At 36.9% G+C, this 15,519-nt stretch overlaps 1 protein-coding gene across 1 annotated transcript in view; it reads left to right on the top strand.

Annotated features, from left to right (window-relative positions):
• TMTC2 (transmembrane O-mannosyltransferase targeting cadherins 2) overlaps positions 1-15,519 on the top strand; it is a 233,832-nt gene that overhangs the window by 193,685 nt on the left and 24,628 nt on the right. Inside the window, exon 10 of the mRNA XM_054631557.2 lies at positions 10,163-10,277. Coding sequence (XP_054487532.2) covers positions 10,163-10,277 — 115 coding nt within the window. The remainder of the gene's footprint in view (positions 1-10,162; positions 10,278-15,519) is intronic.

Below are 15,519 nucleotides of genomic sequence, written 5' to 3'. Positions count from 1 at the left end.
CTTCAGTAGGTAGGATGCAGTGTAATTGAGGCGTTTGAAATTGTTGAAGCTTTCTGTACAAGCTTTTCCTTAAATGAAGAACACCATAGATCTACAGTGATATTTGTTGTATAAAGAGTTTATCTCCAGGAGTATTTTATTTATAATTTGCTGTTTAAAAACAAAAATAAAACAATAAAATAATAATAATAATCATAAAAACCCCACCAAGCAAAAAACAACAAAACAAACAAAAAACCCCCACAAAAAAAACCTTCCAAAAAACCCCCAAACCAAACAAACGCCCCAAAAACCACTAAAGTGGAGTTCATTTTACTTGTCTGCTAAAAATAGGTTTTGCCTATATGCCTCCTAACTTGCATATAGTGGCTTTTATCCAAAATGATGAAAATGGAGTAGGGAATAAAGCAAAGAGACAAAGAAGGAGTAAGATTTCACGATAAATGTTTGTAGAGGTCCCTTCTCCCTTATGTTTGTAATGGCTTAGTTGGAATAGAAAAGTCTAGAACCAAACAGGACGTTCAAATTAACTCTGTTTTATCAATAGCTGTTGACACCTCCTTTTAAAATAGTTTCCTTTAAATAATACATTGTTTCTAATAAGCCTAAATTGTTTCAAGATTCCCTTTTCATTATAAAAATGGATTATTCTCATTATAATAATTATGCATTCACTTAATTTGGCAGTTCACATTGATCATTTGCCTTTTTAAGTGCATTCCCAGTTAGAGGTGTAAAACAAAAAGAGACTTTCAGATTACATAAAACTGAAGTGTATTAGCTATGTCCTCATTGAACTAAGAACAGATTAATGTGTTCCCAAATACACTTTTGTTTTTACTTTGTCTTTCACTTTTGACTTTGTGATAATTTAGGAGTTATTTTTATACATTTTCTTACATTATCTGTTTCTTTTTAAGCATTTTTAACTTCTTAACTGCCTTTTTTATTGTTTTTCAATTTCATCATCATCTTTCTAATCACTGTTTCTGCAAAGGGCTCTTAGCCCTTTTTGATGCCTAAATTTTCACCTAAATTTATGAGCACTTTGTATCTGTCTTACTTCCAAAGATGACTGCATTACCACTCCTATGTCACAGCCTGAAAATGGGTTGGAATTGCTATGGTTTAAGGATCAAAGCATATTTCATTGAAATATGATGGCAGTGAGTTTTCAAGCACCATTTTTTTCAGTCTTTAAGTTTTAGGCTTACATGTATTAGTGAGTGGGAGAATTTTTATGTGTTTACAGGTGTGACTTTATTTTTTTTTTTTTCTTAGATGTTTCTGCTTAGATTGAGGTTCACTAGGGTGAAGCCACCTTACGTGGTTCAGTCACCACAACCCCTTGCAGCACTGCAGGCTGGGGGCAGAGTGGCTAAAAGCTGGGCAGAGGAAAAGGACTGGGGGTGGTGGTTGTCAGCAGCTGAACATGAGCCAGCTGTGCCCAGGTGGCTGAGAAGGCCAATGGCATCCTGGCCTGGATCAGCAATAGTGTGGCCAGCAGGAGCAGGGCAGGGATTGTGTCCCTGTACTTGGCACTGGTGAGGCCACACCTTGAGTCCTGTGTCTGGTTCTGGGCCCTTCACTGCAAGAAGGACATTGAGGTGCTGGACAATGCCCAGAGAAGGGCAGCAAGGCTGGGGAAGGGTCTGGAGCACAAGTCCTGCAAGGAGTGGCTGAGGGAGCTGGGGTTGTTCAGTCTGGAGAAAAGGAGGCTCGGGCGAGCCCCTATCACTCTCTCTACCCATCTGAAAGGAGGCTGTATCCAGATGGGAGTTGGTCTCATCTCCCAGGCAACCAGTGACAGGATTAAAAGAAGAGGCCTCAAGCTGAGCCAGAGGAGGTTCAGGTTGGACATCAGGAAGAATTTCTTCACTGAAAGGATAGTTAAACATTGGAACAGGCTGCCCAGGGAGTTGGTAGAGTCACCATCACTGGTGATGTTCAAGAAAGGACTGGTCATGGCACTTAGTACTATGTTTAATGAGCATGGTGGTGGTCACTCAAAGGTTGGAGTTGATGATTATTAAGTTCTTTTCAAACCTAAATTATTCTTTGTGCTGTATTTATAATATTTCCATGTAGTCATATTGTTCTCAGTGCTTGAGCTTTGTGCTTTTTGTCTTCATTGAGTGAAGACAGGAAAAATTTATATATTTTCCCCACATATTTAAGGAAAAGCTTCTATTAAGAAAGCAGTGAACTAATGAAAAAGAGAGTATCAATGTTGTATTTATAAGAAAGAGGAACATCAACCATGACCTGCTCATGAAATCTTACTAATTTCTTTAGGAGAGTTTTATGTGGATGGTAGAAATGTCACACTAGTCCACACATAGGTCAGTGTTCACTTTTGTCAATGAAATTAATAAAACTTCACAAGCCATAAATCCAGTTGAATGGATTATCCTGTTTCTGACTGACAGGTTAGCTAAATGCAGTATATACCAAATGATAAATAAAAGTGCATGGATCTGCTGCATTGGGAACCCCAGATGCTACATGATGATTTTATATTGAGAAATTAAATCCCTTAATGAGGCAGGGTCAAAGTGAACCAGATACAGTACGTCCATCACCAAGTCACTTCCCAATATGCACTTGTGAACCTTTCTGCCAATGACAGAGGCTTTGCCATTTTAAATCTTTGGGAAATCCCATCATTGGTATACAGTGACTTTGTAGGGAAACTATAAACTAGCTTATGATACTCAAATAATACATGTTCATATGTGCTCTTTGGAGAAAGGGGGTCTCTGTCTTTATCATACCATGTGCCATCAAACCAGGGTCCTGACTTTGGACTATGGCTTATATCTGCTCCTGCAATATCAATGAACGTAATTCCAAGAAGACAGGATTCCTAGACCTGTAGCAGGAAGATGTAACTGTCTTGCAGAAAGACTTCATTAAGCTGCTGACCTTTCTGCTCCCAAAACTCTCTCTACAAACTTTAAGAAAATCTGTAGCTACTACTAACCGACAGTATTTCTTACTTCCAAACTGAGGACAAAAACTGAGCTGTTCAGGACAGTCAACCAAATTTAAGTCCTTTCTTCACTCTAGGCTACTGTTACCACACAACATTAAAAGAAGACTATTACAGACCACTATAATAACTATTTTTTCCAAACACCCTTTAGAACCAATCACTCAAGTGGAATGAGCGGAGTATTTCCAAACAAGCTAGGTCACTGACCTGAAATGCTATGGAATTTCCATGCTTCTGGCTCTTCCCTTGGGTTTAGCCTTAAATCTAATCATTCTGACATCTCTAATACATGGTTTATTCTGCTTCCTCAGCACAATATACTAGACTGCTCAAAAGATGTGATATAGATAGTGCAGATCAGAGACCGGGTTAGAAATGTGTCTGTATGTTTCTTCCATATTGCCAAAATATAACATTTCTGTAGGGACTGAAAAATGAACATGAAAATGCTGGAGGCTTTGTGGCTGGAGGTTTTGTGGCACAAACAATGCTGGGGGCTTCTTTGCTAATAGTCATATGTTTTGACCTATAAGTATTGTCTCATGGGGATTTTTGTAGAGATAGCATGAAGCTGCTACGAAAGTGCAACTGGATAGTTCTTTTTCAGCCAAATTTTACATTTCCAAACCTTATACATCATCAGATATCTGGGAAACAATACAGAGTTCAGGATCTTCCTCAGTATTTGTAAATCATGAGATCCTCTGTAGTATATATTTTCATCATTAATCTTTGGTTTAGTGAGAGCTTCCAGTGATCCAGATGTGGTCACAGGTTCAGTTATCAAGTCCCAAAGGTTTGCTAGTTAATTTTTTCCCTCTTGTCTGTGATCATGCTCTGAATGACATCCAGTGGTATATTTAGCACAATTGCAACAGATAGGTTTTTCAGACAAAGAAAGGACTAATAAAATAAGTATTTTCCAAGCCAGTGCATATAATGACATTGCAGCACCCGCTGACTTTCTTAGTGTTTCATTATATTTTATTTGCATGGAAGAATTTTCTCTATGGGAACTAATTCAAGGGAGAAAGTCTCCAGAAGTCCTTCAGCAAGAAATCAAGAGTACACCTTTCAATTAAGATGGAATGGGATACAAGGAGCAGCAAAAATTGAAATGCTGCTACCATTTACGTGATTGTGATATAAGTTGCCTTTGTTTCTCCTATCACATCTTCCACGTTCAGCAAGAAATTGTCTAAACAGGCCTGGAAAAGCAGGATATTTAATCAAATGTACCCTTGCTTTGGGGGCTGCTCTTTCACAGCCAGTGAATCTGTTTTGGAACTCCTAAAGGAAGCAGTTACATTAGGTCACATCTGTTGACTTAGTGTGGGAGGATGGATTGTAGGAGAATAAGAGATAGTGCTAAAGGCAATCTCACCCCTGAAGAGTTGCAGCTGTACTAATTACCAAGGATTAGGAACAGGCCTGCCCTTAATAGGCCATAGGTATATCCAATGAGGCTGAGTGGTTTATATAAAAGGGTGGGCTAGCTAGTTGAGAGAGAGTTGGAGTCAGCTGGCAGTGTGTGGCAAGGAGGGAGAAGTCAGCTGGCCATGAGGAGCTACCCATGAGAATTCACAAAGAAGGTACAAAGGTTTTACAGTAAGACAACAGTGACAACTTTGCATCTTGAGACATTGATTTGTCACCTGAAATACTTTGGAAATCAACTTGGAGACAAGATCTCTCCTCATTTCTTCCACTGAATGCAATTTAAATTTCCCATTTTGAAATCTCTGGTTGCATCAGCTCTTTAGCTCTGCATTGCTGCTGCAGAGCTGAAGCTGATAGAAACTTCAGTGATCGTTCTGCCACTGAGAATATAATTCTGCTCTCAAGACATCATCTGCATCAGACAAGATACAATGCATTGAGTCAGCCAGAATCCACTCCCTCTTCTGATTTCTGTTGAAATTTGAAATGCTTTGGAAGCACCAGCAGATATTCAGCTTCCAATCCTCAATGTTGAATGTGTTGAAAGAGCTTCTAGTGAGGTTTATTACAAACAGATTTTACAGTTGAATCTTGGTAGAGCCACTTTTCATGTTGTAGAAGTAAAAAACTCTTTTGAAGAGGATAAGAAGCAGAAGGCTTGGTGAGAAATGTATATTAAAAGAAGCGAATTCTAGGTTAGGCTGGCATTGGAAGTTTTTTCGTTATTATTCAAAAGGTAGTTTACTCAGTTTTGCTTGCATTACTAAAGCTATCATCCCACAAGCCTGTATGGCAACCTGAGTCAATGCAGAAACAGCAGCATTCTGAGAACATTCAAGGTAGTGCTTTTCAAAAGCAACACCAGCATGATGAGCTATTTTAGAAATTTACTGTGTTCTGGAACAGAGTACCTTTGTATGTTTGCCAGTAAGTACAAGAGGGAACATTTCAACTAAAAGATTGGTGCAAATTGCACTTTTATCTAGTAAAATCAAGAATCACGGTGCCTGCGAGGAATAGTTAAGCCCATTCTAGGGGAGCACACTTATGCCTTTGTGCTCTGAACATAAAAGATTTTTACACAGAGACAGATCCCAACCAATTAATACCTTTCTTGTTACAATAAAGCAGCAGAACTACCAGTTCAGATGTATAGCTTTTAAATTGTTGATGGTGCATATCTTAACAAATTCTTTACAAATGTTCAGGATTCTTTAAGGGACACAATTATTCAGGATAGAGAGCTATAGGGACTTTCATTTATGTGGATGAATACTTCTTAAAAATTCATAAAATATGAAAATAAACTATTCTTTTCAGTTGCTAGGAACTGGAAATATTCTTTTCTTGTTTGAATTACATACATACTTATATCTCACTTTTCAGTAGATTGCATATATTGCCCCAAAAGTTTTTGGTCAAATAAAGACTCAGAACCAGTGTTGATGGGTTGCAATGAAAGGTAAATTTGGTCAAGGCTGCAGGTACAGTTTTCAGCAGCTTTAATGCTATTTCTGATTCTTAGATAGTATAGGAAAAAATTACAAAGAGGGTTGTGAAATACTGAATCAGTTTTCTGCTATCAAAGGTCTTTAACAACTCTTGACTACACATTTACTCTCACAACTGTGCCGTCTAGCAAGAAATGTGGAAAAATTTATTTTAAAAAACAGCATTCCAGGCAAAGAACAGTGTTTCTGAAACTCACTTTTTTTTCCTGGACTATGGATTTCCCACTTCCAGTTTAGGAGAAGAGTAATGAAAAATATTCTGTCCTCTAGATAGGGAAGTGTGGTATTTGGAGCTGTTTTCTCAAAAGCTGTTGTGATTCCAAATAAAAGTCAGGCTACCATAATTTATGTTGTTGGCAAGAGCTGGAATCATGACACCTGCAATAAGTAAGCTCTCTATGTGGTGTTGGGCAGTATCTCATAAATCATGAGGTTTGCCAGCTGCTTGTCAGAGAAGAAAATCCTATATATAAATTTAGACCCACACAAGTGGTTCCTGGATGCAGGGGCTTGCAGATCATACCCTCTGATCCACCTTCAACACCTTGCCAATATTACACCCTGCTAGTGCTCTTCTCCTGGGAAAACCTCTTTATGGCTTTGACAGGAAAGGTTCAGAAGTCTGTTTTATAATGAAGAAAGCACAGCAGTAAACTGCCAATCCAGCTCATTGCTGTATGAATTTAGTATATAAGATTAAAAGGAATGGCAGCTAATATTTTCAAAACATTATTTTTTTATTTAGGTGTTTTAAATTAAATTGAGATGTGTGACTAAAATTAGTCCACCTTTCAGGAGAAATTGGCAAATCAATTTTCAGCTGAAAGTTTCCACCTTGTACTGGTTCTGGATGTGATAGTGTTAACTTCATAGCAGCCTGGATGATGCCTTGTGACTAAAGCAGCCTTGATAACACACATCAATGTTTTGGCTGCTGCTGAATAGTATTCGAGCAGTGTCAAGGCTTTCTCTTTTTGGGAGGGAACATAGCTTGGACAGCTGACCTGAGCTGGCCAAAGGGATAGAAGTTATATGGACTGTTACATCATATTCAGCAATAAAAACTGGGGTAGAGAAACAAGAAGGGTTTTGGCTTCTGAGGTGGCTTTGTTTGGAAACTGGCTGAGCATTACTCTTCCTGTGAGAAATGGTGAGAAATGTCCTTCGCTTTGCTGTTTGCTGTGTTAGTATGTTGTTTTTTTTTTCTTCCCCATGTTAAACTGCTTTTATCTTGATGCAGAGATTTTCTTGGTTTTGCTCTTTTGTTTTCTCCCCTCACCCTGTGTGAGTGCTTGGATACTGGCAGGGGGCAACCCACCATGCATCTGTAATAATCTCAGGTATTGACTTTTTCACTAGACTGAAAAAGCTGCAGCATCTTTTATTTGTAGCCCGTGCAATTAAGGAAATCTTTGATCAGCAACCCTCCTCTGGATGCTCTCTAATAGGTTCATAACCTTCATATGTTATGGTGCCCAAAACTGCACACAATATTCAGGGTGAGATCAAACCACTGCAGAGTGGAGTGGGAAAATCACCTCCCTCAACTGGCTCACAATGCACGGTACCATGACTCATGTTTAACTTGCCATCTGCCAGGACCCCTAGGTCCCTTTCCATGTTGCTGTTTTCCAGAATCTGATTCCACAGTCTGTTTGTACACCCAGGGTTGTCCCATCCCAGGTGCAGAATCTAGCACTTGCCCTCACAGGAGTTGACAGTTCCTCTGAGTTTCAAATAATTTGCAAACGTACTTAGTATGCTTTTAAGACCTGCATCCAAGTCATTTATGAAGAGAACTGGCCCTAAACTGGAGTTCTGTAAGGGTTTGCATATAGAGGATAAAACAGTTGGTTTCATATATGCATCATCTGCTGCTTACCCACTCACCATGAGTTATTGCCACCTCCAGTACAGGGCAGAGATTTGTACGGTAATGTGCAGTCCTAGAACTTGCTGTTTTGAAGAAGTGAAAGTTTTACTTATATCTTTGTTTTCCTCCCTGGCTGAATGTATCAGTAGTATATCCACGTACCAGTGTTTCACTCTGCTAATCTAGAGCTTTCATTAGCAAAAGTATCTTACTGTTAACATTTTATGGACCTAAAGATTAGGGATACTGTTTTGCTTCATTCATTGGAAGAGAATTGGAGTACTAGTTGGTCAAGTTTATTTCAAAGATTGCTCTTTAAAGAAAATAGGAGTTCAGCCCAAATAGATGTGAACTATTTTATTTGGTAGATTTACTTGGAGAATTTTCAGATTCAAATATGAGTTTGTCCTGCTGCATATAAGGCATACTCTGATGTGGTAACCAAAAGAAAATTTTTTTTTTTTTTTAAATAAGCTATTAGCTTTTGTCAGATTTTTTCCCCTTTAGAAGATACTTCCATTAACAGTTCAACCATTGATCTATAATTCTGAAGACAAATTAATTTCTTGTAGTCGAAATTGTTCTCGAGTTATGTTTTCTTCTTCTATTTTCTTCTCTCTTTTTATTTATTTATTTACTTATTTTCATGTGTGCAAAGGCTTTTTTTGTGTATCATCTGTTTCTGAGCACAATAAGCACAAAGCATTCTACTGCATCTAAGTGTGGTACACATTAGAGTGTGGATGTAACTAAAGCAAGCAAACCTTATACTGTGAATGCAGGAAGGTACCATAATGTTTTTACAAGTTTTGCAGATCTGAATAATTAAGATATAGGAGACTGAGTAAATAATCTGCCAACTCTCCCAAGCTGAAATGTATCCACAGAGAAAACAAAAAGCTAAGAAAGCTGTCTTTCATCACTTTTTGTATTGAAATGATTCCTTCTGCGAATGTCTTTGTTGTACCAAAGCATGACTGGGTTCACAATGCTTGTACAGACCTTGCTAGCTGTGGTTAAGGGAAGTTTTCACATAAGCACACAGCAAGTATGTGAGCAGCAGGGAATGAATGAGGAAAGGGGAAAAGAAAAAAGAGAAAATCCCTTACCATGGCAGGATATAATTTGCTCAGGGTTTTATTGATTTATTGGTTTATTTATTTATCATATTTTTTTTATTGCTCCTGCTGAGGTTTGTGGTTAGTGGTGGCATGGCAGAGTTTTGGTTGAGAGACTTTACTTGACAAAGTAAGACAAAAAGAGAAGGATGGGATGCTGAAATGTATAATCACTAGGCTTTAGGACAGTTTTTCCAAATATAAAGTTATGTATGCACAGAGACTAGATGGTTGAATTCCTTAAAAGTATTTTTGCAAAAATTGACACATCTTACAGATTAGGTCTGAAAAAGCATTAAAACGAGCAAAAATAAGGCTGAGCATCTTCCAAATTCTTTTTTTCACTTTCTACAAAGGAAAACTCATTTTTATAGAGTTCTACTGTATGTTACATGTTTTGTTTTGAAACTACTGTACTTCAGTTAAAGTTTGTTGGCTAATGCTAAATTATTCATTCTTTTCAGTTTATACTTGGTTTAATGATAATGATAATTTCATTTGTAAAATGTGAGTCATTTGATTTTAGCCATCTTCTATATTTGTTTAATGTGAGAAGTTAGTATCATATACGAAACTTTCAAAAAGCTACCTGTTGGGATTCTTTTAGTGTTAGTGAAATACATAATAAAATACCAGTCCATTAAGGTATACATATATATGTAATGGTTTTAAAGCAAATACAATGTAGAATTCTAAGCTGAAAAAATTATCATGTATGTATACAGAATTTATCATTTTGTGTGATTTTGGGATATGCTTCTAAAACAAATTTTGGCATATTCTTCAGGAATGTGTTTAATTTGTGGATACTATTTTATTTCAATTAGTTTTGAGGAAGGAAAGATCATGATAATTGTATAGGCAGAAAGGCATGTTCTCAAATGTCAGGCTTCTTGGCGTTTGGGAGTATTGTTTCTTGATGTCTGAGTTTTACTCTATCATTCTCCATTTTCTTGAATATATATTCCAAAAATATTGTTATTGCTTTTCAAATTTATTGCAATTTTTCTACATTGACTGTATTTTGAAGATATTGAAATACAGAACAGATCAGGAAATAACTAAACATTGAATCTGAGACATTGGTTTGTTGCTTGGTTTATTAGTTTGGGGTTTGGGTTTGTTTGTTTGGGGTTTTTTTGTGCATTCTTATCCTGACTATACTGTCTGAGGTGTATTACATCAGTTATTTCCTGTGGGCTGATGTTCACACATTCCATTGCAGGTCAGTTCCTCCTAGAAGAATCCCGCCTGATAGAAGCAGCTGAAATGGCAAAAAAAGCAGCTGAACTTGATAATACGGAATTTGATGTTGTTTTCAATGCAGCCCATATGCTCAGGTTAGTGCTTGTACATCTGCCTCACTTGATTTTCCTCTTCTTTTGGAGGAAAAAAGTCTTTATAGCCTTTGCTTATGCAGGATTCTTTTTAAAGCTCAGCAACTCTTTTGAATAATTCAATAATATTGCTAATAAGATACAAAGAAGTGGAATTAAACTGTTGCAGCATTTAGCACTTTGCATTTCTTAAATTCTGTTTATTATATCATAATTTCCTACCTTCAAAACTTCTGTTTTCACAAGCAGGAAATGTATTTTGCTTGCATATGAGAACAAGCGTTTCTTTGGTGAAGAACCTTCTGTAACATTTCCTTTCACCTGACTTTTAAAATTTTAGTGTGCATATCAACTGAAAAGAGGAAGAGGAGACCATATTTCTCATCTGGATGTAAATAGAGAATATTGAAAATTTCTGATAATATCAGAACATTATGATAATTTGCAATCTAAATATTCCCAGGCTGATAATTACTTTGAGATGCATAGGAGCACTTAGTGATATTCTCAGAATCTGTGATTTAAAATGTAAACTTATATTTAATTATCTCTGTCTGAATAGAACAAAGCTTTGGACTTCTATTTTACCTTTTAAAGCTGTCAGGCCTGGTTATTCCATAACATTAAGCTTCTGTCTATGAGTTTAACATTATTTTATTAACTCACATTACTGTCATAGGTATCCTCCATGCTTATTTCTAGGATAACTATCTAATTATTGTCTATTGTCCACTTAACAGCTATAAGGATACTTGATTTCATTTAGATGGTGTCTAAGCATAGAAAATGCATGAAAAAGGAAATTTAAAAAATATACTTCATTAGCACAAAGCAGTTGTTGAGATAATTTCTCTGCTGAAGATATCTTACTAGGCTTTTTTATATTTTAGCGTTTTAAATAAGAAATGAAAGAAAGAAAGAAAAATACTATAAAAGAGAGGGTAGAATCAAAAGTTATTTTTTAAAAATAACTTACTGCTTGTAGATTAGAAAGGAAACCAAGACAAATGGCTCATTGATAAACAACAGTTTGACGTGGCAGAGGTGTATGAGCTATTTTAAGGATCCTTCCCTTCCCCAGGATTGTTTTGTGAATGATATGCTCAAGACAGAATTCAGTAATTTGAAACATTTAGATTAAAGTTACAACTTCACAGACAGAAGAACAGTAAGTTAGGCATGACAGCTGAATTTAGAAAGTTATAGAGGGGTAAGATTCTTCATTTTACTGTGTGTGTTTTAGAAGATGGTTTCGTGGCATGATTGTGTGTATTATAAAATGTGGTGGTGTAAATCAATACTATTTTTGAAATAGCTTTAATAAATCTGCTTTCTCTGTGAGCACTGAGTGTAGCATTTGAGGTCTTTGAAGCACATTTATTGGCATCTGGATATGAGTATTTTTTCACTTTCAAAGTAATAGCTATGCTGCTGTGCTGTACGTCAGCCACAGTTACCCTACTTGATCTGGTTGGGAGTGTACTGTTTTTGGGAGGCCTTGACAAGCAATGATCTCAGAGATTCTAAGCTGCATTCTCAATTTTTACTGTAAGTGCAAAGCCAAAACCTTCAAAACCAAAGAAAATGCACTAAACTGAAACACTTAAAAAAAAAAATAGGCCTGTTTTAGTTTAGCTAGAATCCCTTGTGCTGCTTTGGGATACCCAGTTGATCTAATTTTTCACTTAATTCTCAGCTCTCTTTGTGGAAGATCATAATGTCCTCCTAATACTCTCTGAGAGTCTAAAGCAGTCTGTAGGGTTTAGAAAGAGTCAGGGTGGCAAAGCTGAATTCAGTGCTGACAAATATTTGCTCAAAACCCCATGTGTTAGCATCTGACTGATTTTTCCTAAAGGTTATGATTTTGTTATCCGTCCTTGTTCACTGCTCTACTTAGCAATTAATTCAAATATATTGCTTCTGTGATACATGTTGGACAAGGGCAATGCATATTCATTCATTGTAACAGAGGAGCTACAAATCCACCTGGAGTCTGGCTCTTCAGAAGCAGATGATTTTCAGGATCTTTAGAACAATGGAGGGCTGAGGTGATTCCAGGAGGAGAACAGATACCAAGACACAGAGGACAGAAAGAAGGGAGTACTCCAACTGGCACAGAGTGACACTGCTAGAAATGGAATGCTAAAGACAGTCATAAATGAAAGGCTGACATAATTTCAAGTAGGTGACCAACTGCTCTTTAGGTACCCTAGAGAGCTATAAAAACTGACTGGTAAGTGAGTAAGGATTTTGAATGAACTGCACAGCTGTGAGATAGAAAATACATTATAGAAGTTCACAGAGCATGAAAATGAAATGACTCTTGTGAGAGACACGGGATAAATTTTAAAGACGTGTTGTGGAATAAGAGACAGAAATTGATATTAATGGGGATGATGCAAGGTTTCCAAAATGACTGTAAGATAATAACAGAGGCTTAGATTTTTATATAGATTCTGATATTTTCTTTTTCAGACCAAATACTTTGCACAGTGATATATTTTTGAATTAGGAAGGAATCATCTTTCCCTCCTCTCCTACTGCTGTTTCCACCATTAGCCTAAGGAGTGTCACAAGACCGAGAAATATGAAGACATTTCTTGGTTTACAGCTGTTTTGGATAGAAAATAAATATACTATTCTCTCAAAATACAATTAATTTTTCTAGTCTAGTGCTTAAGTATTTTCCTTTTTTTTTTAAATCTCCCTACTTGCTGGGAAAAAAAATTAAAATGCAACCTAAATAAAAATGAACAACTTCTGAAAATTTAGAACTGGAGTGCTGCAAGTTAAATTTCTTTTTCTTAAATTTGCAACAGCATTGTTAACTGGATCCAAATGCAGTAGCTGTATTTATAGATAGCCTGTTCTCAGTTTAACAGTCACAAGAAGAATGTCTGCTCTTTCAATCAGATATTCCAATGTTCCTGATTTTCTCTCTTTGTGACTGAATCTGAAGTAAAAAAAAATAATGACTTCGTTCTGTTTGCATTATTGAGAGACCTCCCCTTTCCTAATTACATTATAGTTATTAATTTTTTTTCCTAAATGACTTCTGTAGCAACCCATTAATGCAATGCAAGATGATTCAAGTCATCTGTGAGAGGGCTGAGATGTGCGATGAATGCAATTAATTTCATTGCAACAGTCTGGTAACTTTTAACTTGTGTAATACTTGTCTGTAAAATTCATTTTCTCAACAAATTTGTTTTCCAGACAGCTTACTTCAAGGGTCATGCAGCCATTTGGGTGGTTCCTAAAGCAGTATCTGGTCATGTGTTTTATGTTTGCAGTATTTGCAGTGCTCCTGCTTAGAGGAGTTTGCAGTCTCCCAGCCGAGCAGTGAGGCGTGCGCGTGACGCTGCTCGGTGGCTGAGCCCTGTGTTAGCAAGGGCCACTGTTCACTTTGCTCTCCTGGCCCAGGGGAGCTGCCAGGAGCAAGGCAGCTCATGGGTAGCAAGGCACCATGTGAGAGAGGGAATGAGCATTTCTAGAATGAAGGGTGGCAGGGTGGTGGCACCGCCATAGTAATTAGAAACAGGAAAAGAATTTCACCTTGCCTCCACATGAAAACAGATTTAGGAAAAAGACCTCTTTGCTTAAAAACACATTTTGTCGGAAAAATTCATTTTTCCAGGCTTTTGTGAGAGGGTTTTGTTCTGGGAAAATCTCATGTGACATGAAGTTACAGGATGTTTATTGGCTGTTGAAAAAAGAAGTCTAAATTAGAGCAGCACTACATTACATGGTCTTTATTTTTCAGTGATTTTCTGCAAGAGTGTTTTTGGCTGTCCCCAATACATTGACCAAACATGGAGTGTAATTGCTGATACAGTACCATAGGCACAACTTAACTTAACCCTGTGTTATTGTCAGGTTATATTGAACCTATATTTGCTATCTAAAGCATCTTAAATATATATGTAGGGCAAAGCATATAGTCTATATAGATTTTTTAAACAAAAAAGAACAACTATGGATAAATGGTTCATTGCAACAGAGCCGCTGATTATAAAACCTGATAATCTTGTTGTTACACAAAAAGGTCCATTAAGAAAGCCATTCAGCATTTTAAAATAGGAATTGCTGAAGAAAATTTCTCTGTAGATGTGCTGACATCTATGATTTTACTGTAAAAATCAACAGTCTGAAGCCTTGTACCAAGCAGCAGGTACAAGGTACCAAGCAGCATGTTAAAACTCACCGTTTCTCACTCACGTGTATCTGAATAACTCAGCGTTGGTGGTGTTTATCTCTTACAACAGTATTTTTTCCAGTGAAAATCAAAATGAATGTAAACTGATTATAGCTGGGTGTCAGGAAAATCTTAAGAGTGATGTGTCATCAAGCACATTTTTAGGTGTCACTGTTAGTCAGCTGGAGCTACGTATGGGGAATTGTTTGGTCTGGAATCTCAGGTTAAGAGATATGAGAGAATAAAAAGTGGAAACATTTTTTCCCTTAAAACAAGACTGGATGCTAGTTGTTAGTGGGGAAAATCAGATATGTTTTCAAGGGCAGTTCTCATGAAAAGATTTAGGATAGAGGTTAAAATATAGCTCATAACTATGAAAAAGACTTTCTTCTGAACCTCTCTTTGCTCCCTTTTCTTCCTCTCTGATTTTTTATCAACATTTTATCTAATATTTTACTCTAATGTGAGTTATGTTAATTTTAATAGTGTCCTTCCATTATCTGACATTGATCCAGAGCTCTTTAGTGCTCAATGGCATAGGGTTACTGCAATTTCCTACCTCTGTGCCTTTAATTTTTCTCAAGGGAAAGCTGTTTCAGGGTTTAACATAATTAATTTCTAGCTTAAATTTGCAGTGGAAATAGGAACTAGAATTCTGCAGCATCTTAGCTAAGAGAACAGTTGCTGAATGCCTCAAAAATGGAACTAGCATTTTTCTGACCAGGTTACTGTGTTGTGCATTCATATCTATAAACTGTTTTTAACAGAGAACTATATATTCAAACTGGTTTCCACTTGGCAATTAATGATCCTTGTTCCAAGATGTACATGTGGCAGGAGAGCAAGTCGTGTATTTCCACTGGCCTAAAGGGGGACAGGATTTGAATGTGTTCCACACTCCCATGCCAGCAACTCTTTTTGGAGGTGAAGTGTAGCATTTGTATTTGCCTCCTGGGAAAGGCACCTTGTTTATTGTATGTTATTTCATCACTTCAGAAGTGATTTGTGTCCTGACAGTTTCGTACAAACAGGGAAAAAAAAAAAGCTCTG

Source organism: Agelaius phoeniceus, chromosome 5 (assembly GCF_051311805.1).
Source record: "Agelaius phoeniceus isolate bAgePho1 chromosome 5, bAgePho1.hap1, whole genome shotgun sequence".
Taxonomy (NCBI): Eukaryota; Metazoa; Chordata; class Aves; order Passeriformes; family Icteridae; genus Agelaius; species Agelaius phoeniceus.
Note: the sequence above shows the minus strand (reverse complement) of the source record. Positions and strands in the feature narration are given on the sequence as shown.